Source organism: Tachyglossus aculeatus, chromosome 7, assembly GCF_015852505.1.
Source record: "Tachyglossus aculeatus isolate mTacAcu1 chromosome 7, mTacAcu1.pri, whole genome shotgun sequence".
NCBI lineage: Eukaryota > Metazoa > Chordata > Mammalia > Monotremata > Tachyglossidae > Tachyglossus > Tachyglossus aculeatus.
Window position 1 is genome coordinate 56,619,716 of NC_052072.1, and position 26,049 is coordinate 56,645,764.

Sequence of the window (26,049 nt, forward strand, 5' to 3'; positions counted from 1 at the left end):
GTTTGCAGTTGGGTCAATTTATGTGTACAGGTTTAACTTCAGGGGTTTATACAGTTCCAAGCCCCTGTGGTACAAAGAAAGAACTGTCTCAATAAAAGACTCACTCCTGCACCATACATGTGTACCAGTATTCAACATTTCCTAGAAAACCACCATTTAATGGCAGCAGAGTTCAAGGCAATGAAAAGAGGTTTCACAGGGTTTGTATGTGTTGAGGGAGAAGAGGTGGCTTTTCTTCGGGGTTTATCAGTTACTACCCTGCCCAATTACACTTTACCCACCCTCTGGCTTATTTCTTATTCATTCAATCCCAACCAGATGTTCTGCTGCTGCCTTGCATACCAGTCTCTGTGGGTCATCAATTTCTGAAACCAGTGGTACTTCAGAATGCAAGTGGTATCAGCTTGTGCCTGACTTTTCAGCAACAGAGGCCCCAGTTTGATGTTAGTGGACACTGTGAACCCCCCTTCTAGACTGTGAGCCGTTGTTGGGTAGGGACCCTCTCTATATGTTGCTGACTTCTTAGTACAGTGCTCTGCACACAGTAAGTGCTCAATAAATACGACAATGAATGAATGAATTTCCAAAGTGAAATTACATTTAATTATATTGCAAACGTGTTCCTTGGGGACTTGGAAGAAGGGATCTGCTTTCAGGTGTTATTTGTAACTACAAAAGAAGGATTTATGTCTATCCCTCAGGAGTATTTATTCCTATATGCTTTTAAAAGGTTGGTTGTATGGAGAGTCAGAGGGTTCTAATCCTGGTTCTGCCACTTGTCTGCTGTGTGACCTTAGGCAAGCCAGTTAACTTCTCTGAGCCTCAGTTCCCTCATCTGTACAATGGGGATTAAGACTGTGAGTCTTATGTCAGACAACCTGATTACTGTGTATCTACCCCACTGCTTAGAACAATGCTTGGCACATAGTAAGAGCTTAACAAACACCATAGTAATAATAATAATAATGATAATAATTTGAATCTAGAGACAGGGATGCAACTTTTTTATGGTATTAGTTAAGTGCTTACTATATGCCAAACACTATTTAAAGTACTGGGGTAATAACTAGTTAATTACATTAGACACAGTCCCTGTCCTGCATGGGGCTCAGAGTCTAAGTAGCAGTGTGGCTTAGTGGAGAGAGCATGGGCCTGGGAGTCTGAAGGACCTGGGCTCTAATTCCAGCTCTGCCAGTTATCGGCTGTGTGACCTTGGGCAAATCACTTCACTTCTCTGGGCCTCAGTTACCTCATCTGTAAAATGGGGATTAAGACTGTGAGCCCCATGTGGGACAACCTTGATTACCTTGTTTCCCCCCAGTGCTTAGAACAGTGCTTGGCACATAGTAAGCACTTAACAAATACCAAAATTATTATTATTATTATCATTACCAATAAGGGAGAACGCATATGTAATCCCTATTTTACAGTTGAAGAAACTGAAGCTGAGAGATGCTAAGTGACTTTTCCAAGATCAAACAGCAAGAAATTGGCAGAACCTGGATTAGGACCCAGGCCCTCTAACTCCCAGGTCTATGCTCTTTCCTTGATTCAACTTGATTCAACAATCCTTGCTTAGTCTGATCTAGCTTCTCTTTCAACATGATCTAGTTCATACATCATCACTTCCATAATGGCTCACTCGATGGAAATGTTTTCTTTGTATTACAAATGTTGCTGACCATCACGTGCCTTTCATAAGAGTTTCTCCTCTACTTTCTTAAATTTTGTGGATTTAGAACATAATTATATATTCTCAAAATGTGCTAGGAAAACATCTTTTGCTTTGGGCAATCCTGGGTGATGGGACTGACCTTTGCCTGCAGGACTCAGTGCTATTTTGTTAGAGATTTTAATGAAATCATACTGATCTATGGGATGAGTTTGTTTCAAAACTTATTGGAAGGAGAAGCAGCATAAACTAGTGGATAAAGCATTAGCCTCGGAGTTAGAAGGTCATGGGTTCTAATTCCGACTGCCACTTTAATGTTGTGTGACCTCGGGCAAGTCACTTCACTTTTATGTACCTCAGTTCCCTCACCTGTAAAATGGAAATTAAGACTGTGAGCCCCAAGTAGGACAGGGACAGTGTCCAACTGACAGGCTTGTATCCACCCCAGTGCTTAGAACAGTGCCTGGCACATAGTAAACATTTAATAAATACCATAAAAAAACAGGAAAAATATACCTTGGCCTTACAGAAATGTTTAGAAGGTCAATTAGCTGAGATGTGTATTCGACAGGCAATTGAGGTTGAAACAATATTCTTTAAAAATTTATGAAGGGAAGATACACCGTTGACTCCACTGGTTCCAGCAACCCTGTATCCTGCAAGGTGGACACCACCTACTGTGTCTGTGATAGGCTCAGAGCTACTTAGGAGCCCTGCAAGAGGAAAGTGGACACTTTGGCCATTTTAGCCCCTTCCCCCACTCTCTTCACTGAAACAGCATCTGGGCAAGTTTCACAAAATTGGTAAAAAGTCTGCTAGAGCAAATAATTGTCCATTTTTGACTTAGGGTTGTCCTAATAATGATAATACTAATTGTGGCAGTTTGTTAAGTACTTACTAATGTTCCAAGCACTGTGCTAAGTGCTGAGGTACTTTCAATATATTCAGATCAGACACAGTTCTATGTCTGTAGGATAGGGAATAGAAATTTAATCCTCATTTTACAAAGGAAATTGAGGCAAAGAGAAGTTAGGTTACTTGCCCAAGCTCAAAAAAATAGGCAAGTGGTGGAGTTGGAACTCAAACTGAGGTTTCTCACTCCAACCCAATCTCACCAAAATGCTTGACAATGAGAGTCAGACATGGAAAGCAAAGAGGGTTTTTTTTATTTTGAGTTGCCTATAAACAGAAATATTATTTATGCCTGACAATCCATTAATGACATTGCAAGCTCTTTGAGAACAAAGGCTCTGCCTTTGCTACTAATATACAGTACCAAGCACTTAGTAGAATGCTCTGCAAATTGTAAGCATTTTAAAAATTCATTCATTCATTCAACTGCATTTATTGAGCGCTCCCTGTGTGTCCTCATTTCTTTTGGATCTGCCCCTTTCTCTTCCAACCAAATGGCCAATAGGGAGTAGCTTTTATCATATCCTGACTAGATTTCTTTCAGCCAGCCTGCTGGTTTCTCCATCTCCTCTACTCAGTCTTTACTAAGGAGACTAAGCCCCCTATTCCTCAGCTCCCCCTCCCTTCTTCGTCACCCTGACTCACTCCCTGTGCTCTACATCCTGCCCCACAGCACTTATGTATATATCTATAATTCTACTTATTTATATTAATGTCTGTTTACCTATTTTGATGTCTGTCTCCCCACTTTTAGACTGTAAGCCTGGTGTGGGCAGAGACTATCTCTATCTCTATTACTGAATTGTAACTTTCCAAGCATTTAGTTCAGTGTTCTGCACCCAGTAAGCGCTCAATAAATATGACTGAATGAATACTATGCTCTGATGCCCAGATCATCTTTCTAAAAGCAGTGTGAGAAGCAGCATGGCTTAGTGGAAAAAGCATGGACTTGGGAGTCAGAGGTCATGGGTTCTAATCCTGCCTCCGCCACTCATCAGCTGTGTGACTTTGGGCAAGGCACTTGACTTCTCTGTGCCTCAGATAATTCATCTGTAAAATGGGGATTAAGACTGTGAGCCCCAAGTGGGACAACCTGATTACCTTGTATCTCCCAAAGCACTTAGTACAATGCTCGGCACACAGTAAGCATTTAACAAATACCATCATCATTATTATTATTATTAAAATGCAGTTTTGAGCACATATCTCTCCAGCCCTCAAAAATCTCCAATGGTCACCCATTTCCCTTTACACTAGGGATAAACCTGAACCCACTGGATTCAAGATTCTCCACCAACATGTTCACTCTTGCATTGCTACACAAATCACTTACTCCTTCCCAGCTTGGGCACATTACTACCTTTCTCAGTGTGCCTCACTCTCGCCTCTCCCTCACTGGATCTGTTCTCATATCTCGCCTCCAGCCTCGAACTCCCCCTATTAGCCCGCAATTCCCCAGCCCTTCTGAAATGCCTGCAGCACTTTCTGATTGCATTCTACCAACCCAGGTCATAATATGTGCCAAACACTGTACTAAGCGCTGGGGGGGATACAAGCAAATAGGGTTGGATGCAGTCCCTGTCCCATGTGGGACTCACAGTCCTAATCCCCATTTTACAGATGAGGTAACTGAGGCATAGAAAAGTGAAGTGACTTACCCAAGGCCACACAGGAGACAAGTGGCAGAGCTGAGATTAGAACCCATGATCTTCTGATTTCCAGTCCTGTGCTCTATCAACTAGGCCATACTGCTTCCCATGTAATCTCAACATCCACCTTAATGCTTATCCCTTAGCAATCAATCAATCGTATTTATTGAGCGCTTACTGTGTGCAGAGCACTGTACTAAGCAATTGGGAAGTACAAGTTGGCAACATATAGAGATGGTCCCTACCCAACAGTGGGCTCACAGTCTAGAAGGGGGAGACAGAGAACAAAACCAAACATATTAACAAAATAAAATAAGTAGAATAGATATGAACAAGTAAAATAAATAGAGTAATAAATATGTACAAACATATATACATATATACAGGTGCTGTGGGGAAGGGAAGGAGGTAAGACGGGGGAATGGAGAGGGGGGCGAGGGGGAGAGGAAGGAGGGGGCTCAGTCTGGGAAGGCCTCCTCGAGGAGGTGAGCTCTCAGTAGGGCCTTGAAGGGAGGAAGAGAGCTAGCTTGGTGGATGGGCAGAGGGAGGGCACTCCAGGCCCGGGGGATGACGTGGGCTGGGGATGACAGCGGGACAGGCGAGAACGAGGTACGGTGAGGAGATTAGCAGCAGAGGAGCGGGGAGTGTGGGCTGGGCTGTAGAAGGAGAGAAGGGAGGTGAGGTAGGAGGGGGTGAGGTGATAGAGAGCCTTGAAGCCGAGGGAGAGGAGTTTCTGCCTGATGCACAGATTGATTGGTAGCCACTGGAGATTTCTGAGGAGGGGAGTAACATGCCCAGAGCGTTTCTGGACAAAGACAATCCGGGCAGCAGCATGAAGTATGGATTGAAGTGGGGAGAGACACGAGGATGGGAGATCAGAGAGAAGGCTGATGCAGTAGTCCAGATGGGATAGGATGAGAGCTTGAACGAGCAGGGTAGCGGTTTGGATGGAGAGGAAAGGGCGGATCTTGGCAATGTTGCGGAGCTGAGACCGGCAGGTTTTTGTGATGGCTTGGATGTGAGGGGTGAAGGAGAGAGCGGAGTCGAGGATGACACCAAGGTTGCAGGCTTGTGAGACGGGAAGGATGGTAGTGCCGTCAACAGTGATGGGAAAGTCAGGGAGAGGGCAGGGTTTGGGAGGGAAGACAAGGAGTTCAGTCTTGGACATGTTGAGTTTTAGGTGGCGGGCAGACATCCAGATAGAGATGTCCTGAAGGCAGGAGGAGATGCGAGCCTGGAGGGAGGGGGAGAGAGCAGGGACAGAGATGTAGATTCGGGTATCATCAGCATAGAGATGATAGTTGAAGCCGTGGGAGTGAATGAGATCACCAAGGGAGTGAGTGTAGATCGAGAACAGAAGGGGACCAAGAACTGAACCTTGGGGAACCCCCACAGTAAGGGGATGGGAGGGGGAGGAGGAGCCTGCAAAAGAGACTGAGAATGAACGACCGGAGAGATAAGAGGAGAACCAGGAGAGGACGGAGTAGCACGAATACATGTAGCCACTCACAAAGAATACATATATTCATTCCCTTATTTCTTCTCTTATCCATCTTTCCTAATTGTTACTAGTCCAACTGCATCACACTCTCACTATCACATCATCACCTACTTAGATTGGTATAGTATTCATCTATGGGTAGAAAGGACAAAAACATATAAATGTGTAGCCAAATGTTTGGATCAGTTTTTCTAATGTAAAAAAATCTCTCAACTAGTAAAGTTAAAGCAGACAATAAGCCCACTTGACCCATTAAATTAAATTAATACATGTAAATTGCCTGATCCTTTGGTGAATCTGGTTGAGTAAAATTTTCTCTGGGAGTTATTTACCCAAGTGAAGTGAATTTACTTGCAAGAATGCCAGAGTATAAGTTAGTAAATTACTTTCTTCTAGAGAACTAAATGACACCCTGATGCCCTACAAGTTTATTTGCCACATGGGTGAACAACATATTCCCAAAGCTCACCATGCCTCCCATAGGTTTATCCTAGTACAGTAAATATGAACCCTGACAGTAATTGTACCTGCATTTATTTAGCCCCTTTCTCTAAGCAGCAAAGTGCTTCACAGACATCATAATTCATTCTCAAACGTTTCTGTGAGGAAAAGTGTGGTTTCTTCTCTTACTCTCACAAAATTCAGACCAAATTTCAGATAATCTTGAATCTGGCTCTCTCTGTGAAAGCTGATCACAGGCGAAATAGCTGTGAATCGTGTCAAACTTTCAGGCAATTTAAAAAGAACAGTATTAGATTGTCCTTCTTCAGGTGGGGTCATACAGTAGAACCCCTTCGCCCCACCCCAATGCTGATCCCAGGGACCAAACAACAGAGATTAATAGCCTTCAGCAGGATGGATGCAAGGATTAACTCCAGTGGCTTCCTTTCACCAGACAATTGCCTCTTTTTTTTTCCTCAACTAAGAACCCAAATCATGTGATACTTCAAAATGGTTCACAAGCCCAATGGCTAAGCCTAGAGCGAGCCCTGCACTCACATTAGCTCTTTATTCGGCAACTTGAGGGCCTTTCTTTTTTTAACCTCGGGTCTTCGACAAGCTGCTTCAACTATTGTTCTGCCTGGTTTAGAAATATTATTGCTGGAGTAGCCTAAACACTCAGGTTCAACACCAAAAATAATAATTGAAGGTAAAACACCAAAATAGGAAAAAAAAAACCTAAGGCACTGAGTTCCTTGGATCCCCACAGACTTTTCAAAGAACGACAGGACCTGTTGAAGTGACTAGGAGAGGGCATGTTCAGCCCCTGGGCACTAATTATTAACTAAACTGTACCTGTTAAGGTACAAAGCCACCACATGCTCTAGTTTGGCCCCACAAGTAAAAACAGTCACATTTCCTAACCCGGCAGGCTCTAATGGGAGCAGAAACCCCCTCAGTTCACTGTCATCACCAGCACAACTCATTGACAATACTGAAACCATCAAGCATGATATTCTCCAAATGTCTCTTTGACCGCCCCAGTCCCTACCCATTCATATTTCCCCATTCAGTCTCTTATCAATTAATCATATTTACTGAGTGCTTACTGTGTCCAGAGCACTGTACTAAGCATTTGGGAGAGTACAATACAACAATATAAAAGGCACATTTACAGACTAGAGGGGAATACAGAAAGTAATATAAATAAGTAAATTACAGGGTGACACAGAAGGGAGTAGGAGAAAAGGAAATGAAAGCTTAAGGCCTCTTGGAGGAGATGCACCTTCAATAAGGCATTCAAGTGGGGGAGAGTAATTGCCTATCGGATATGAAGAGGGAGGACATTCCACACCAGAAGCAGGACATGGGCGAGAGGTCAGGGGTGAGATTGGCGAGATCGAGATACAGTGAGTAGGTTGCCATTAGAGGAGCAAAATGTGTGGGCTGGGTTGTAGTAGGAGAGTATCAAGGTGAGGTAGTTCTGTTTGATGCCCAGCTCTCCCATCTCCTCTCAAAATCTACCTCGTCCACCTGCAACTCCCACCCCATTGCTTGGCCTTTTTAAAGCATCTGCATCCACCTTTATTCCCTCCCTGACCACTAATAATAATAATAATAATAATAATAATAATGGCATTTGTTAAATGCTTACTATGAGTGAAGCACTGTTCTAAGTGCTGGGGTGGATACGAGGTGATCAGATTGTCCCACGCAGGCCTCAAGGTCTTAATCGCCATTTTATAGATGAGGTAACTGAGGCACAGAGAAGTTAAGTTACTAGCCCAAAGTCACACAGCTGACAACTGGCAGAGCTGGGATTAGAACCCATGTCCTCTGACTCCCAAGCCTGTACTCTTTCCACTGAGCCAAGCTGCTGAGCCACTGAGCCACCATCTTAACCACTCACTCTCTACAGGCTTTACCCTCTATTCTGCTCCACAGTACTTATGCATTTATCCTTATACTTGGTTGCCCCCTCTACCTGTAATTTATTTTAATATCTGTCTCCCCAACTATATGGTAAACTCCTTGAAGATGGGATTGTGCCAACCAACCCTATTGTATTGCACTTGCCCAACCACGTAATTACCCTGCACATACATAAGTACTTAATAAATACCACTGATTGGTTGGCATCACAGCAAATGAAAATGTATTTTCCTCTCTTTCTGTTACACGCATGAGCGTGTACACACACACACACACACACACACGCACCCCCCACCCCCCCCGCAACCCCCCTTAGAAAATTTCCCCCTGGCGTCGACAACTGTGACAGGTTCTTCAGTCACCCTTTCCAAATGGACCCACTTAAAAGGTATGGCCCTGAAAAGATTCTGTTCTCAATGGATCACTTTGTAGTTGTTTCCATATTCAAACTTCTGTATGTGACCTTGGAAGGGTCAACAGCTCTATCCACTTCTTTTTAGTTGCCCTCTCCCATTTTCCTACCCTTATTATTCTTCAATGATTCCATAGGTCTATTATGTCCCTGGATGAAGAAGCCCACTTGATGGTCTGCTAACATCCCTTCAGGAAAAAAACACCCTAACAATTTGCCTGAAGGGTGTGTTGCCCAACAATGGCATGAAAACAGATGAGGTTAAGCAGCGTCTGTTATGGCAGTGGGTGCATGGAGCCCTTGGGCTCAGACTGCATCCTTACCCTTGCAATGTCTGCTGCTGGTCACATGAGAACTGGGCGAGAGAGTGTGGATGACTCAGCATAAACCATCACCATCATTAGAAAAGCAACTTAAACAAATATTCTGCTGATTGAGGGATGACACTTTCCTCTTTTCAGATATATTCGCAAGCAAGGATATAGGATCAATATCAGTAGGATCATCTCTGAAAATGAAAGACAGCTTTACATATTTATCTACCTAAACTAGATTTGATACCTCATAATTTGAAAATGTGTTGCACCTTTTTGTAAAAAAAAGAAACCAGGATAAAATTAGAATGGTATTGTAATATTTTACTCACTCAGATATTCATCTTTTGAAATGACAAACCTGACTTTTTAAAAAACATACTAGGAAATACACAGGAATTTGGGTGTTTGGGTTCTTTTTTTCTTTTGTCAAATACAAATGTTCACCCTTTCAATCCACTGCTCCAAGATTCTGACCTCTAATAGGGAAAACCGAAACCTTGATTCTCAGATAGTGAATAAAAGCAAAGTCAAGGTTACATTTTAGCCAACTCCATAGTACGAGCAGCAATGTTGAAGTATGAAGCATTTATGATTAGCACAGGTAGAGCCAATGCCTGTACTTATGGATATATATCTGTACTCAAATCTAGAGAGGGGGAAAAAAATGAAAAAGAAAGAAAAGAGCACACAGCTGCCATCCCCAAAACAGACCTCCCATCTGCCACCCACAATTTGCATGTCACCTTCTCCTGGCTCATTTGTACTTCATTAACTGCCATTGACTTAACAAGATTTATGCAAATGACACCATAGGAGCTCGCTAACTCCCACTGCAATCAAGTGATTATGTATGTACAATTCTCCACAGCAATGAAAAATTAATACATGACAAGCCCACTCACCGCTGAGCTGAAACTCTTGCTTTTATTTTCCTTGTTTTGCGGGGTTTTTTTTTTTACAGTTTTATTTGACTCAGTCCTACTGACAAAGGTTTAGCAGTTAGTAGGATCACTCTCCACCTCCACCAAAATACCCAGCCTGACCAAGATTAAAAATGCATTCAAAAAATATAAGCGATAGTCTTCATCAGAAATAATAAGAAAAATGGCTTCACTATCACAGTTATTTTTAATTATTCAGCTAGCCCACATGATACTGGGCTTGAAGCTCGCAACAAATGAGTTGTTTCAGAGGACTAGACATTTGAAACCATCTACCCACAAGCTAGGCCAATAGAGAGGGATACTTAAGTCGTAGCAGCAGAGTGGGGCTCTAAGATTGCACCACTTTATCCATACACTTCCTGGTCTATGCTCTGTCCCATCCTCTAGATCCTTTTCAAATCCCCACAGAGAAGCAGCGTGGCTTAGTGGAAAGAGCCCAGGCTTAGGAGTCAGAGGTCGTGGGTTCTAATCCCATCTCTGACACTTGTCAGCTGTGTGACTTTGGGCAAATCACTTCACTTCTCAGTGTTTCAGTTACCTCATCTGTAAAATGGGGATTGAGACTGTGAGCCCCATGTGGGACAACCTGATTACCTTGTATCTGCCCCAGCGCTTAGAACAGTGCTCGGCACATAGTAAGCACTTAATAAATGCTATTATTGTTATTATTATTATTATTATTACTGGAAAACATTCCATATTTATATACCTGAACAAGATGTGATACTTAATAATCTGAAAATATGTTTCACCTTTTGGTAAAAAAAAAAACACCCAGGATATATTTTTAACATAATTTTAAATATTTTACTCACTCAGATAGTTTATCTTTTTAAATGACAAACCTGGACATCATCATAGACGATGCCCAGGTGATCTACAAATCTCGGCTGGAATCAACTTTGCACCAGCTGCTCTCGGGTGTTAATAATCGTCCTATATCATGATTAAATGAGAGGGAGTTGGGAATAGTAGTAAGTGTTATCAAAGACTAAGGCATTGGATTCATTCTATGTAACATAGCACCTCGCCCTTTGGCCAGGGTGCTGCTATGCTAATAGATTTAAATTAAGGGGAAAAAGTGAACAAAGATTGGATAATGGTGAACAAGGGCTTAACAGGAATCCTAAAAATAGCTGGATAACAAGGGTGGTGAAAACCACAGTGGCTAAGGGAGCAGCTACTTTGGTAACCACCTGCTGATCTCGGCTACTATGGCAGCCTCTGCATTTGGCTGCAGCCCTGTTGTTTAAAAATGGGTTTTCATTCCATCAATGAGTGGTATTTAACGAATGCTTACTGTGGACAGAGCACTATACTAAATACAACAAAATGTACAGACATGATCCCTGCCCTCAAAGAGTTTAAAATCTAGTTGGGGAGACAGACAGAATGGAAGAGGAATAGGGACAGGAGATGCAGGCTAGTCGCAGGTGACACAGAAGGGTTTTGAACATAAAACTCTTGCAGATCCTTCACAATGTGTTTCATCCCTGCCTTTCTACTTTCCTGTTGCACCCACTGCCTCAGTGGGAATGTGGCAGGCAGGGAGGAGAGATTATGAGTGGCACTGCATAATCCATTAACCCAATAATCAATTCCTTTGGACAGATTATCGGTCCTGAAATCTTAACTGTGCTGAGGCTTACCCATCTTTCAGAATGGGAGATTTATCACCATACAATGATTATTGTTTCTAATCAGAATGTTGGAAATAAAATAATATTTTTGGAGGTGGATAATCTGGTGTTTCATTAAAATGCAACAAATTTGATTCCAAAACATTCTAACAGATAAGGTTATAGTATTGCTGCCTCTAATTTTATTTGCCTATTCAAATCACTAAAATAAAAGCAATTAAACATTGCAAAATCATGTTCTTTTGAAGCTAAAATAGCATTTTGAACAGTTACCTATCTACCTAACCCTCTGGCTGGATTCCTTTTAAATATTCTAAAAACTCTCAGAGAAAGTTAAATTCCCTAATACACTGATCTGAACTGGACACCTTGATCATAACATGGATAGCTGGAATCCCAAGATAAATGTGGGTCAATGAATATTTCCTAATATTGCCTCATAGTCCTTACTCAAATGTGAATTCTTCAGGTCTTTTGGAGGTAAAGTTGACATGGAATATATTCCACCATCCATAGGTATGACTAAGAAATTTGGCCTCTTACTATAGAAGGGCTTCGAGCTTCACTGATATTATTTTGAACATTCATAGCCAACAGCCTACCAAAGGCTGAATAATACTCATTTTACACCTGATGGTCTATTCCATCCCTACTTATATTGGAAATCTAGTCTCTAAAAATAATCTAACTGCATAAATTAGCTCTATCTATACATTTCGTGTTGGTCTTTCAATTAAATGGTAGCCTTTCAGTGCCCACATTTATAGTGCATTTTCAATGCCAACAAATATTTTCACTAGGTTAAATACAAGAAAATAATTAAGGCACCAAATTGGATTTTACATTTAAAATATACAATACTAATTGTACAGTACTAATAAATAGGCAGAGAGAGAGAGAGAATAAAGGAGTTAGGTTTTTTGTTGTTTTATAGAAATACATACAACATGGCTTGATATAGCCTTACACCATGAGGCACTAACTATATAAATTGCCCTGTTCCATAATAAATAAATCATCAATAATAATGTAACTAAAAACAAATTATCTTTACAAAATTCTAATTATCTAATTACCCAACGCTCCCGGATAAAATAAATCATGGAACTACCCACTACAGCCTCCATGACTTTTCATCACTGACTGACTCTTCAGTCGAACTGATCTATACGCACTGCTTCGAATTCCTCAACAACAACACTCTCCTCGACCCCCTCCAGTCTGGCTTCCGTCCCCTACATTCCACGGAAACTGCCCTCTCAAAGGTCACCAATGACCTCCTGCTTGCCAAATCCAACGGCTCATACTCTGTCCTAGTCCTCCTCGACCTCTCAGCTGCCTTCGACACTGTGGACCACCCCCTTCTCCTCAACACGCTATCTGACCTTGGCTTCACAGACTCCGTCTTCTCCTGGTTCTCCTCATCTCTCCAGTCATTCATTCTCAGTCTCTTTTGCAGGCTCCTCCTCCCCCTCCCATCCCCTTACTGTGGGGGTTCCCCAAGGTTCAGTGCTTGGTCCCCTTCTGTTCTCGATCTACACTCACTCCCTTGGTGACCTCATTCGCTCCCACGGCTTCAACTATCATCTCTATGCTGTTGACACCCAGATCTACATCTCTGCCCCTGCTCTCTCCCGGCTCGCATCTCCTCCTGCCTTCAGGACATCTCCATCTGGATGTCTGCCCGCCACCTAAAACTCAACATGTCCAAGACTGAACTCCTTGTCTTCCCTCCCAAACCCTGCCCTCTCCCTGACTTTCCCATCTCTGTTGACGGCACTACCATCCTTCCCGTCTCACAAGCCCGCAACCTTGGTGTCATCCTCGACTCCGCTCTCTCATTCACCCCTCACATCCAAGCCGCCACCAAAACCTGCCGGTCTCAGCTCCGCAACATTGCCAAGATCCGCCCTTTCCTCTCCATCCATACTGCTATCCTGCTCGTTCAAGCTCTCATCCTATCCCGTCTGGACTACTGCATCAGCTTTCTCTCTGATCTCCCATCCTCATGTCTCTCCCCACTTCAATCCACACTTCATGCTGCTGCCCGGATTGTCTTTGTCCAGAAACACTCTGGGCATGTTACTACCCTCCTCAGAAATCTCCAGTGGCTACCAATCAATCTGCGCATCAGGCAGAAACTCCTCACCCTGGGCTTCAAGGCTCTCCATCACCTCGCCCCCTCCTACCTCACCTCCCTTCTCTCCTTCTACAGCCCACCCCGCACCCTCCGCTCCTCTGCCGCTAATCTCCTCACCGTACCTCGTTCTCGCCATCGACCCCCGGCCCACGTCATCCCCCGGGCCTGGAATGCCCTCCCTCTGCCCATCCGCCAAGCTAGCTCTCTTCCTCCCTTCAAGGCCCTACTGAGAGCTCACCTCCTCCAGGAGGCCTTCTCAGACTGAGCCCCTTCCTTCTTCTCCCCCTTGTCCCCCTCTCCATCCCCCCCATCTTACCTCCTTCCCTTCCCCACAGCACCTGTATATATGTTTATATGTTTGTACATATTTATTACTCTATTTATTTATTTATTTATTTTACTTGTACATATCTATTCTATTTATTTTATTTTGTTACTATGTTTGGTTTTGTTCTCTGTCTCCCCCTTTTAGACTGTGAGCCCACTGTTGGGTAGGGACTGTCTCTATATATTGCCAACTTGTACTTCCCAAGCACTTAGTACAGTGCTCTGCACACAGTAAGCGCTCAATAAATACGATTGATGATGATGATGATGATTTTGATTTCTGGAATTTTGAAGGATTTTTTTTTAGACATTTGCCCTTTAATTATTTTTATTTAAATAATCTGTCACCAATCCATTATCACCAATCCATTAATAGTGACACCAATCAATCAATCAATCGTATTTACTGAGCGCTTACTGTGTGCAGAGCACTGTACTAAGCGCTTGGGAAGTACAAGTTGGCAACATATAGAGACAGTCCCTACCTAACAGTGGGCTCTCAGTCTAAAAGGGGGAGACAGAGAACAAAACCATCTTGGTGCAAGTGTATACTTAAGCCATGCAAAGAAAGACCAAAAACAAAAAGTGTGGGTTTATGTTCAAGAAAAAAAAACATACAAAAACCCCAAAACAAACAAAAAAACCCCATCACTTCCCTTGGACCCAAAAATTCAACTTATCAAAAAGGAGCTTTTAGATTTTGGGTTGTTAAGTCTTTTGCCCCAAACTGAGGGAAAACTAGTTTTTTTCCTGGCATACAAATTCACATACATATATCAGAGGAGTCTATTTTGGAATTTCTCAAATGTGTGATGTTTTGAAAGTATCAGCATTTTAACGCCATCTTCACATTTCTATGTTTTTGGTCCTTAGTCTCCTATGGCCTTCCCTCAGTTCTGTACAGAGTATCTGTTGAAACTTCAGTGGCCATCTAGGTTCTTGCAAGTGAACATGCCCCTTTTATTTTGACTATTCTTTTCAGTCAATTTCATATTTTGCATTTGGTTCTCCTAGGCGGTGCTGTTGGCAAAGAGAATAACATTTATAATCCTCGCTCATTTACATACACAGCCTTCTTGCATGAAATAGAATTCTTTACTTATCCACACTCCCAATTCTGCTAAAAGAATGCTAAAACAAGAACTGATTGAATAATCTCTTGACTAAATTAGATGAACTGGCAAATGAGGAGCAGTATACTCTAGTCCATTAAGGATTGCTGAAAATATTTTCTAGAAGGGATATTAAAAGTAAGCAAGAATGAACAGAAATTCATATCAGAATTAACTGTACAATGAAAAGACTGGGGAATAACCTTCAAGATTAGAAAAAGGAAAATAAGAGACATAAGGAAAAAAGAGGTGCAGATAAATGATACACTACAAATGGTCATTTTTAACAAATCGCACTGAGGATTATCTTCAAAAAGGTTACTTTTCTCCTAAAATATAATATCATGGCAATCTGAAGTACTTTACATCTGTATCTCCCTGGTAAAATTCTGTGGGATAGTATCTCATATCAAATTGCAATCTACAATTTCACCTGAGAAATAGTTTGCATATGTGCATGTAATTTCATAGACAGTTTCAAGACTAATGAAATCATATTCTAGGCTAGTAACACAGGCCAAAACAAATCCTTGAATTCAAGTCCTGTTGTGTAATGAGGAAGTTTAATTAAGGCCACACACTACAGCTGTAAATGTTCTCTTATATAATAAGGTCTAAATGAAACTGAACCTAATCAAAGTTACAATTCCTTCATTAGCAAATTACAAACAAGAGCGCACAGCTGACACACTGGCTATGATTATCACAACTAATTGCCTCGTTGTTACAAACCAGCCTGAAACAGTGTTCAGATGTCCGTCTGCAATAGCAAATTAGGGCCACATCAGGCTATTTCTGCGATCACAAGGGGCTCTTATACAGCGATCTGATTTACCCCTGTCGACTGGCAGCAAACGGCCCAATCAAAGCACTTTCTACAAAGGCAAGCTTTGAAGCCAGCTCAGCCTAGAAACATGCTCCATATGCAGGCCGGCAGACTGCACTTCATTAGGCTTGTTGTCACATTTTCCCTCTTCTTATTCTAATGATCCTATTTTAATACACATAGGAACCTCTCCTAATTGATGTCAAGTGAGTGACTTCCACATTCATCACCAGAGCACATCAAACAAATCTTGGCTCACGAGCCCAGTATCATAGAGTTTAAGACCTGAGGTGTGTCTCCAACTACAGGGTAGGGGGGAAAAAAAAGTGTGTGTGTGTGTGTGTGTGTGTGTGTGTGTGTGTGTGTGTGTGCGTGTGCACATCTGTTTGTGTGTGTGTTTTTGAGGTGGCCAGAAAGCTGCATACCTGTTTAATTGGTATTGCACGACCGCTTCCAATGCTATCGGCTCGACTCTCCAGACCTTTCTTCTCTTTGTCTGGGTCGCTCCCCTTCCGAGACTGCAGAGCAAAAAGAAAGTTCACATTCCGTTAAGTGCTGTGTTTCACAGAGAAGGGCTAAGCCTATTTCAACACTTTCTGAAATCAGACGTTTGAAGGAATCAACATCTTAAAAAAGATTTCCGACAACTTGATCATCACCATCACATGCTTTCAAATATATTTTCCGATACTTTGGTCCCTCATTATACAATTAGCTTTTCATTTTTCATAATGCTCAAAATTCAATTACTAGAAACCAATGGACCATATATGAAAGTAACGCCCAACAGGAAAACACATTTCTAAAGCTTTGGCTAATAGCTTCAAGGGAGAAAGAGGCTTCTAGCTTTATGTTTGGAAAACCTACTATATATATGTATATATTTAATTAATATCTGAATGGTTTTAAAACTCTATTAGCGACTCAGTTGTGCAATTTAATGGTACACCCTTGATTACTACCAAGGCTCTTTTTTTAATGCTTTTGGATGGTTATGAAGCAGCAACCTCAATGTCAGGCTCAACCCTCATCCTTTAAAATTGAAAAAAAAGAGGGAAATATTTGTAAGACAAAGTATGAGTACTTGTGGAAGACTCCAAAGCTGTATTTGAGAGAAAAAGAGAGAGAGGGAGAGAGATTTTTATGTATCTGCAGTGGTTCTCTATATGTTACGTTCTCTGAGTGAAATTCAAGAGGCATCTTGCCAACCCCTGTTAACAGGACAGAAGGTTGCACATTTTTAATACAGTGGGGCCATGAAATCAACACAGACTTTACTTAAAGGAAAATTTAAGAAATATCAAAGTGCCAAGTCCCCATCTTTTATGGCATAAGAATGTGTGAGCACGATGATTTTCTGACAGATTTATTTTATTATGAGAGAAAGATCTGAGACTCGTCCTCCTTAATAACTGCGCTGACAAGTGACAACTTCACTCCATTACTTTTCAATGGGAACATTACTCATGCAATATTGAAAATGGGGAAACATTTTCATGTGCTTTTCAAATCTCAGATGATATATGAAATGAATATACTTGTGGTGTCCAGGGCCGCAATAGAAAAGCTAATGAGACCCTGGTTTTTAGAGATGGGAAATGCAGCAGCTGATTTTCAGTACTCTTTAAGGGTCAGGATGTGAATGGCTACACTGAAAACCTGGAGCTGATTGGAGGAGGCTTAGAATCACAGGAACAGTCAACCCCCAGGCCCACAAGCTCTTTGTCAGAGCTGGGGCAGAGGACAAAGCAGGTGGTCGGTCCCAAAACAGCTGCCCTGGGGAAAAATGAAAATTCAGGACAGAGGAATTTTAAGGAGCATAATTATTCAGCAAGGCATCCGGGCTCCTCCAGGTTGTGTTCCAGAGTACCTGTGCAAACAAGTTTGCATGACTGAAGACTTAAGAATGCTATATCAGGGAATAACTGAAAGACACAGAAAAAGCAAACAGGGGAAGGCTTGAAGATCTGTTTGTAGCTATTAAAATCTGGATAAGGTTACAATAACAGTCATACTCATTTTTTATATTAAACTTTGTAGAGACATCCATCTGGGCCTGGTTTTTTTTCATTTGTAGCCTCCTGAGCAGGTTCAGAAATACACAGAAACTCTTTTGACAATATAATTGTTCCATGTCTGTTATAATGATGGCATTTATTAAGCGCTTACTATGTGCAAAGCACTGTTCTAAGCACTGGAAGTCTGTTTTGCCAAATACTGGTTTACTCTACCTCCATAATATCATAAATTCGATCTCAAAAGTACTTATTCTACATTTAATGTGTTTAGAGCAATCATATTTACTGGGTGCTTACTCTGCACAGAACACTTTACAAAGTATAAGCAAAAGAGTACAACAGAATTAGTAGATATCACTCCTGCCCTTAAGAAGAATACCATCTAGCAGGGGAGACAGACTTTAATTAATAATACAGGAAGAAATAGAATATAAGAACACGTATACAAGTGCTATGAGGCATGTGAGTCTAATGCTTAGATGGCACAGAGGTGCTGAAATGGCAGTAGCAGGGATAGAAAATGTGATTTCAGAAGCACTGGGAAGACTGGAAAAGCAGGGGTCTGTCATGTGAAAAGATGGACATGGAAGGGAGCAAGGACATGAGCAAGAGGTTGGTGGCTGGAAAAATGGGACTGAGGCCAAGTGAAAAGCGTAGTTTGAGAGGTGGGGTGGAGCAGGAGAAGGGTGGATAAGTAAGAGAGAGAGGGATGACTGAGTGCTTTAAGGCCAACGGTCAAGATTTTCAGCTTGATGTGAAGGGGAATGGGCCACCACTTCTCACTTTTGTGGAGCAGGGACACTTGTGCAGAACAATACTATAGAAAAATGAGTGAAGCACTAAAACGAAGGATGATCTGGAGAGGGGTGTGAATGGAGGCATGGAGGTTAGTTAGGAGGTTGATGCAGTCAACAGGGGTGGATATAAAAAAACAACTGTGCTACATATTTGAAGATGGAATTTCTAATGGTGATCCTCAATCGACCAATCAATCATATTTATTGAAGGCCTACTGTGTGCAGAACACTATACTAAGCACTTGGGAGAATTCAATACAAGAGAGTAGATAAATGTGTTCCCTGACCAAAGAAAGTTTACAGTTTACGTGAGCAGGTGTGGCTAAAAAGATCTAAGCATGCCTGGCCCTCCAATTCATGCTGCATGAAAGTGAAGCATGTTCTTTGTCATGCTGATGCAGTCATCACTTCTAAGAAGTGCTGTATTTCTTGAACCTACTTACTGATCTTCTGATCTTCCCAAGACATTGCTCAAATCCTCAGAGTTGTAGACCAGGTCAATTTGTAGGCAACTGTTGCTTCCAACAGTTAACTACTATATTCAGTCAAGGACTTTTAACTCATATCTAAAAAGTCATATGGTACCTGGCACATGGAACTACTGAAGACATAGTTATCCTACTTATCCTTATCATAGACACTGAGGGAATTCAGCAGAAACGGAAACAACCCTAAAATGATCTTTTAAACATTTTTCAATCAAGGATGAGACCCTATAGGGAACCTGCCAAGATGAGAAAGCATGGCTTTCACTAACTTTTGAAAAAGTCCCTACTATATTGAAAGTCAAAACAAATGGTTATTCAACTGGATATTATGCCATACTTGAGGAAATCTTCAAGCAAGTAGGGGTCTAAATCCTTAAGGGTATTTGCATGGACTATTTCTTGACAGAAGGTCACACCTCCTACAAGAGGTCTTCCCTGATTAAGCTCTTTCCCCTGACTCCCTCTCCCTTCTGTTTCGTCACTGCACTTGGCTCTGTACCCTTTGGGCAATTGATATCGATCCCCCCCTCAACCCCACAGCACTTATGCACATATCCATAATTTATTTAAATTCATGTCTGTCTCCCCCCTCTAAACTGTAAGCTCATTGTGGGCAGGGAAAGTGTCTACCAATTCTATTGTACTATAGTTATACTCTCCCAAATGCTTAGTACAGTGCTCCACACACAGTATGTGCTCAATAAATATCATTGATTGATATGGAGTACTAGAGAAATGTCACTGGACCCAAAGATACATCTAATTATGATCATCTTCAAGAAAACATCCTAGCCTAATGGACAGAGCATGGGCCTGGGAATTGGGAAGGACCTGGGCTCTAGACCTGGCTTCATGACTTGTCTGCTGTGAGATCTTGGTCAAGACACTTAACTTCCCTGTGCCTCAGTTACCTCATCTGTAAAACGGGGATTAATACTGTGAGCCCCATTTGGGACATGGACTGTATCCAACCTGATTACCTTGTAAGTAGTTTAACAAATACCATTTAAAAAAACCCCAAAACCCTACTACAGAAACTACTGTAGAAACTCAATCTCTCTTTTTTCCACTGCCTGGGGGATTTCCTGGTGATAGCTTTCATAAATAGCAGTTACAAAATATCATTATCATTGGGTAGGGACTGTCTCTATATGTAGCCAACTTGTACTTCCCAAGCGCTTAATACAGTGCTCTGCACACAGTAAGCGCTCAATAAATATGATTGATGATGATGATGATGATGGTATTTGTTCAGCATTTATTATGTTCCACGCCATGTCCTAAGTGCAGGGGTAGATACAGGGTAATCAGTTTGGACACAGTCCCTGTCCCACATGAGGCTCACAGTTTTAATCCCCATTTTACAGATGAGGTAACAGGCATAAAGAATAACAATAATAATAATAATAATGATGATAATTATAGCATTTATTAAGTGCTCACTATGTGCCAGGCACTGTACTAAGTGCTGGGGTAGACACAAGCAAACTGAGTTGGACACAGTTCCTGTCCCATGTGGGGCTCACAGTCTCATCCTCTAACGCTAACTTCATTTTAAAGATGGGGTAACTGAGGCAAAGAGAAGTTAAGTGACTTGCCCAAGGACAAACAGCCGACAAGTGGAGGAGCTGGAATGACAAGTCAGTACCTTCTGGCTCCCTGGCCTGTGCTCTATCCACTACGCCATACTGCTTCTCTTAGACATGTGACAGAGTAGAGATTAGAACCCAGTTTGGAGTTTTTTCCATTAGGCCACACTGCTTCCCATGTAATGAGGTTTTAAGTAACAGCAGAGCAGAAAGGTTTTTGCAGCACTACTGATACAGGAAATGTGCAAAACACACCACCAAGACTTCTCTACCAGAAGCAGCATGGGCTGTTGGAACAGGCCTGAGAGTCAAGGATCAGGGTTCTAATCCTAGCTTTGACACTTGCCCATCTACATAACCTTGGGTAAGTCACTTAACTTCTCTGGGCCTAAGTTTTGTCAGATGTAAAATGGGGATTCTCTCCTACATAGACTGCGATCCCCAGCTGGGACCTGATTTTCTTGTATCTTCCCCAGTAGTCTTTGATACACCATAAGCACTTAACAAATATCACAACTATTATTATTACATCTGACACCTTATACAACTATTTGACACCATTCACAAACCAGGGCTCTAGATACTATGAAGCAAATTTAATGGCCCTGAAAAAGCTTAGTGCCAGGCACTGTACTAAGCGCTGAAGATTTGGGGTGTTCTGAGATGGGTGAGGTCACACTGTGAGAGTTGAAGGTCAAATGCCTGACCCATTCCCCATCACAATAACTATGTAGAAGATTTAGTCCTATTCAACCTATTCTAGACTGCCATGCATAAGAACACACTTGGGGATCAAGAAGCTGCCCTCAGAAGATGCTTCCAAACTACTCTGAAAATTTTATATTCATCAGGCTATGAGCAACACTGAAAAAATACTGTCATGCGGGGCTTCCAGTGAGACTGTCATATTTTTCTGAAAGACCAGAGGGAACAAATACATGTAATTCATTCCTACTCAAATGCACAATGAGATCATTGACAATAAGCTAACATTCATAGTGTAAGAGAGTTGGGCCAAGCCCCATTTTATCTTGGCATAATTCGATCAGAAATTTATCAGTAGTTAATGAGGCACTGATATCAGAATGCAGATCATTTAAAAATAAATGTATGTCAGTCCAGTATAAGGGAGGCAATACAGAATAGTAGAAATTGCCTGGGTTGTGGTTCCAGCTGAGCCCACAGGCCTGCTGTGTATTCATGGGTAAATCTTGATCTCTCTGTGTCTCAGTTTCCTCATCTGTAAAATGGAGTTAAGATACCTGCTCTCCTTCTTTAGATTGCAAGTTCCATGAGGAACAGGATAATTAGACAATAGGATTCTAATATAATGATATAACTGGATAATAATCACAATAATGACAATAATTTTATTACAATATCTCTTAGGCATCCTAGAGAATGATGTGCATAAATGATGTTAAGACGATCCAGAAACTACACCACTGATGTCTTATTCATTTTACCCTCTCATCAATATTAATCAATCAATTGTATTTATTGAGCACTTGCTGTGTGCAGAACACTGTACTAAGCACTTGGGAGAGTACAATAAAACAACATAACAGAGTCAGTAGACACACTCCTTTTTAAGACCAAAACTCGGACCTTATAAATAATTTCTGACGATCCAAACAATAGGTTTGAGAGGATAAGGGAGGATACACAGATTTACAAAAAAATCAAAAGCCGCTGTATATAGTAAGTCAAAATTTGCATGGGCAATATGTTCACAGGAACCTCTGTTACTCAGTTTTTGAAAATACACATATACCCACCCTGGAAAAATCACATAAATTACTGAAGGCTCAATTTAATAATCTCATTATATACTCAGATTGCACAGAATTCTCATTTTTACTGCGTGTTTTGGATATAATGTAACAGGAAGAATTATGCAAAGTTCCTCCAGCACATGTCTGGACACAGCATGGCACACTGCTAGAAGAAATGGTTGGCTCCCACATACAGCACTAGATGCATGATATTATAACGCAGGATTCTGTAAAGCAGGATCTGAATGAAAAAAAAAAAACCCATGATGGAGTGAAAGAACTAAGGGGGTAGCAACTTTCGATGAGCTGGGTTCCTGTTCTAGCTTCTGGATTTTTATAATTGCTAAAGGGTTTTAGTGTCTAACTGGTTTCATTTATTTGTTCTGGTCTCATACCAAAGTGATGCAATTTTCCTGGAGATCTGTTTGCTTTAACAGAAACTACAATTAAGTGCAATTCCATAGTGACATTAACTACCTTACATTTGTAACTGCTCTGAATAATGCTCAGACAATGTGTGTGACTCCACACTGGAAACAACAGAGTTGCAGCAGAGATGTTGACTGCTGAGAAGCAATTGTAGCTGACAGACAAATTCGGAGTACTGCGTAAAAAGACAGGGGGGCTCGTTCTATGATAAGACATTGCCCAGACCTTGAAATCAAGATGCTAACAGCAATGGGGTATACAAAAGTAGGACCTACTAATAGATATTGATAGAAAGAAACACAGGTCATTATGAGCTTGACTTTGCAGCCCACTTTTACATATTGGTAGCCACAGTGTCAGCAGCGTAATCTTCAAATTTTTAGAAGGTAGGGTTATTCCTGTCAGAATGACTTCACAGAAATATGACAATGATGTTAATCCATAATATGGGGACTAAATCTCACCTTAATAGATGACAAAATTCCAACAAAAAAAGCAAATTTTAGGGGGAACAAGCTTATGATTTTCTGTGGGGGTATTTTGGTACAACTTTACCATGTCTAAGAGAGGATGAGGAAGAGATGGGTAGCAGCCTGAATTTAGGATGGACTGCCAGCTTAATGCCAGTTATCTCTGCTCCCAAGATTTTATACATTAAAAATATATATTTTCTTCCATCCTTGCTGCAGAATACATTTCCTTCATGCATACCTTTAGCATGACAAATTAAGACTTTTCCCATTCTGTTTTAAATATATACACACATTCCACTGACCGATTCTACGTCTCTGAGATAGATTTCTCTAATAATTCTATTATACTCTCCCAAGCTTAGTGCAGTGTTCTGAACAGAGCAGGAGCTCAATAAATACGACTGACTGACACAGCCACACATACACCCCTTCAGTTACTTTACACTTGATACTATTTCTGCGATATATTTTTCCTGCACATTTTATGACATTTTACAATTCACTGATAAAATTTGTATTTTTTAAAAAAATCTGAACTTCAATAGTCTAGGCTGAACAGGTTTGTCTATTTTAATGTTCTCTAAAACTAAGGAAGTACAAAGAAATGGCCAGATAGATGACAGGTGGTAATAAAAACCAGATAATTCAATCTTAAATGAAAACTAGTATGATTATGCTTACAATATTTCTTGATTCATGCTGTGTTTTAAATGGAAGAGGACTTGATGTTATTTGTTTACTATTTAAGCTATCTTAACTAATGACGTATTTTCATCTAATAGCATTCTAATTTAATAATTGCTCTCTGAATGAATTTTTATTCATGAAGATTTTGCTTTCCACATTCTAAAATCAGTGGAGTTTCTAAATGTATAGATTTTTTTAAATTGCAGCCAGTACCTGATTTCCAATCTCTAACACCTAAAACTACAATCCCAAGTAATTTACAGGTATATATATATATATATATATATATATAGATCTATATCTATCTATCTATCTATATACACATTTAAGAATGGGATCTGGCTGGAAAGAATTCCTATATTTGGCTAAAACTATCCTCAGCTGTGACCATTTCAAAATCAATTTGCCTGATTTCAGTTCCTTGGATAAGACTGACATCTAGTGGAGCTAATATTTTGCAAGATCTTCTAAGTTTAACCCTCCATACATCATCGCTATCAATTTTGCTCAATGTCAAATGATAATAGCCAACAGTTTGGCACTGCTTGGGATCTTAAAAAGCCATTTAGGGTTTTTTTTAATTAAATACCTTAATGCAAATCCATTACAGTTTTAGCTATGTGCATTACATCAGTAGTGTGCACTTTGTAATAGCCTTGCTGTTGGTCCAGAGCAAGGGACACTGGAATTAGGAGACGGAGGTTCTAATCCTAGATCTCCCAGTAGCTAATATGGGTGAACACCAAACATGCACTTCCAAATGTGCTGCACCCCTGCCCACCTCCTTGCTTGTTGCACTCTGTGCCTCCTCTGAGGAACAAGCCTAGCACATGACAGGGCAAGTGGAGCCGGACAAGCCAATAACACTATAATTTTTCTGCACAGATTTTCAATTCTGACATCTCAGGGTCGAGACTCATCATCAATCGTATTTACTGAGCGCTTACTATGTGCAGAGCACTGTACTAAGCGCTTGGGAAGTACAAATTGGCAACATATAGAGACAGTCCCTACCCAACAGTGGACAGCCAACCTTCCTGATGAGAGACTCCATCCAAATGCACGAGGTAATCATATTAAACTCGGGAAGTATGCAGAATAAAATTTCTTAAGGAGTGTTGTTATGTAAATATATGAAAAAGACACTTGAATTGAACAGTGAATGAAACACAATTCACCATTAGTCAATTAATGGTTTTTATGGATTATTTACTGTGTGCAGAGCACTGTACTAGGCACCTTGAGACAGTAAAATAAAAGAGTTGGTAGATGTGACCTCTACTCACAGCGAGTTTGCAGTACAGAGTACACAAGAGCTGAGGGGTTGGGAGTTTGTAGTTTACAAAATAAACAGATATATCTTAGGATTCATTCATTCATTCAATTGCATTTATTGAGCACTTACTGTGTGCAGAGTGCTGTACTAAACACTTGCTTCTATCCAACATGAGGACCACCCAGTGATAAGACCTGAATGTTTTGGTGACTTTTTTTTTAATGCCATTTGTTCATTCATTCATTCAATCGTATTTATTGAGTGCTTACTGTGTGCAAAGCACTGTACTAAGCGCTTGGGAAGTACAAGTTGGCAACATATAGAGATGGTCCCTACCCAACAATGGGCTCACAGTCTAGAAGGGGGAGACAGACAACAAAACAAAATGTGTGGACAGGTGTCAAGTCATCAGAATAAATAGAAATAAAGCTAGATGCACAGCATTAACAAAATAAATAGAATAGTAAATATGTACAAGTAAAATAAATAGAGTAATAAATCTATACAAACATATATACAGGTGCTGTTGGGAGGGGAAGGAGGTAGGGCAGGGGGGATGGGGAGGGGGAGAGGAAAAAGGGGGCTCAGTCTGGGAAGGCCTCCTGGAGGAGGTGAGCTCTCAGTAGGGCTTTGAAAGGAGGAAGAGAGCTGGATTGGCGGATGTGTGGAGGAAGGGCATTCCAGGTCAAGGG

At 41.1% G+C, this 26,049-nt stretch overlaps 1 protein-coding gene across 6 annotated transcripts in view; it reads right to left on the bottom strand.

The window, feature by feature from the left end:
• Positions 1 to 26,049, bottom strand: part of AGAP1 (ArfGAP with GTPase domain, ankyrin repeat and PH domain 1) — a 777,656-nt gene that overhangs the window by 327,566 nt on the left and 424,041 nt on the right. For all 6 annotated transcript variants that reach the window (XM_038749190.1, XM_038749187.1, XM_038749185.1 and 3 more), the window contains one exon: positions 16,251 to 16,343. In XM_038749190.1, coding sequence (XP_038605118.1) covers positions 16,251 to 16,343 — 93 coding nt within the window. The remainder of the gene's footprint in view (positions 1 to 16,250; positions 16,344 to 26,049) is intronic.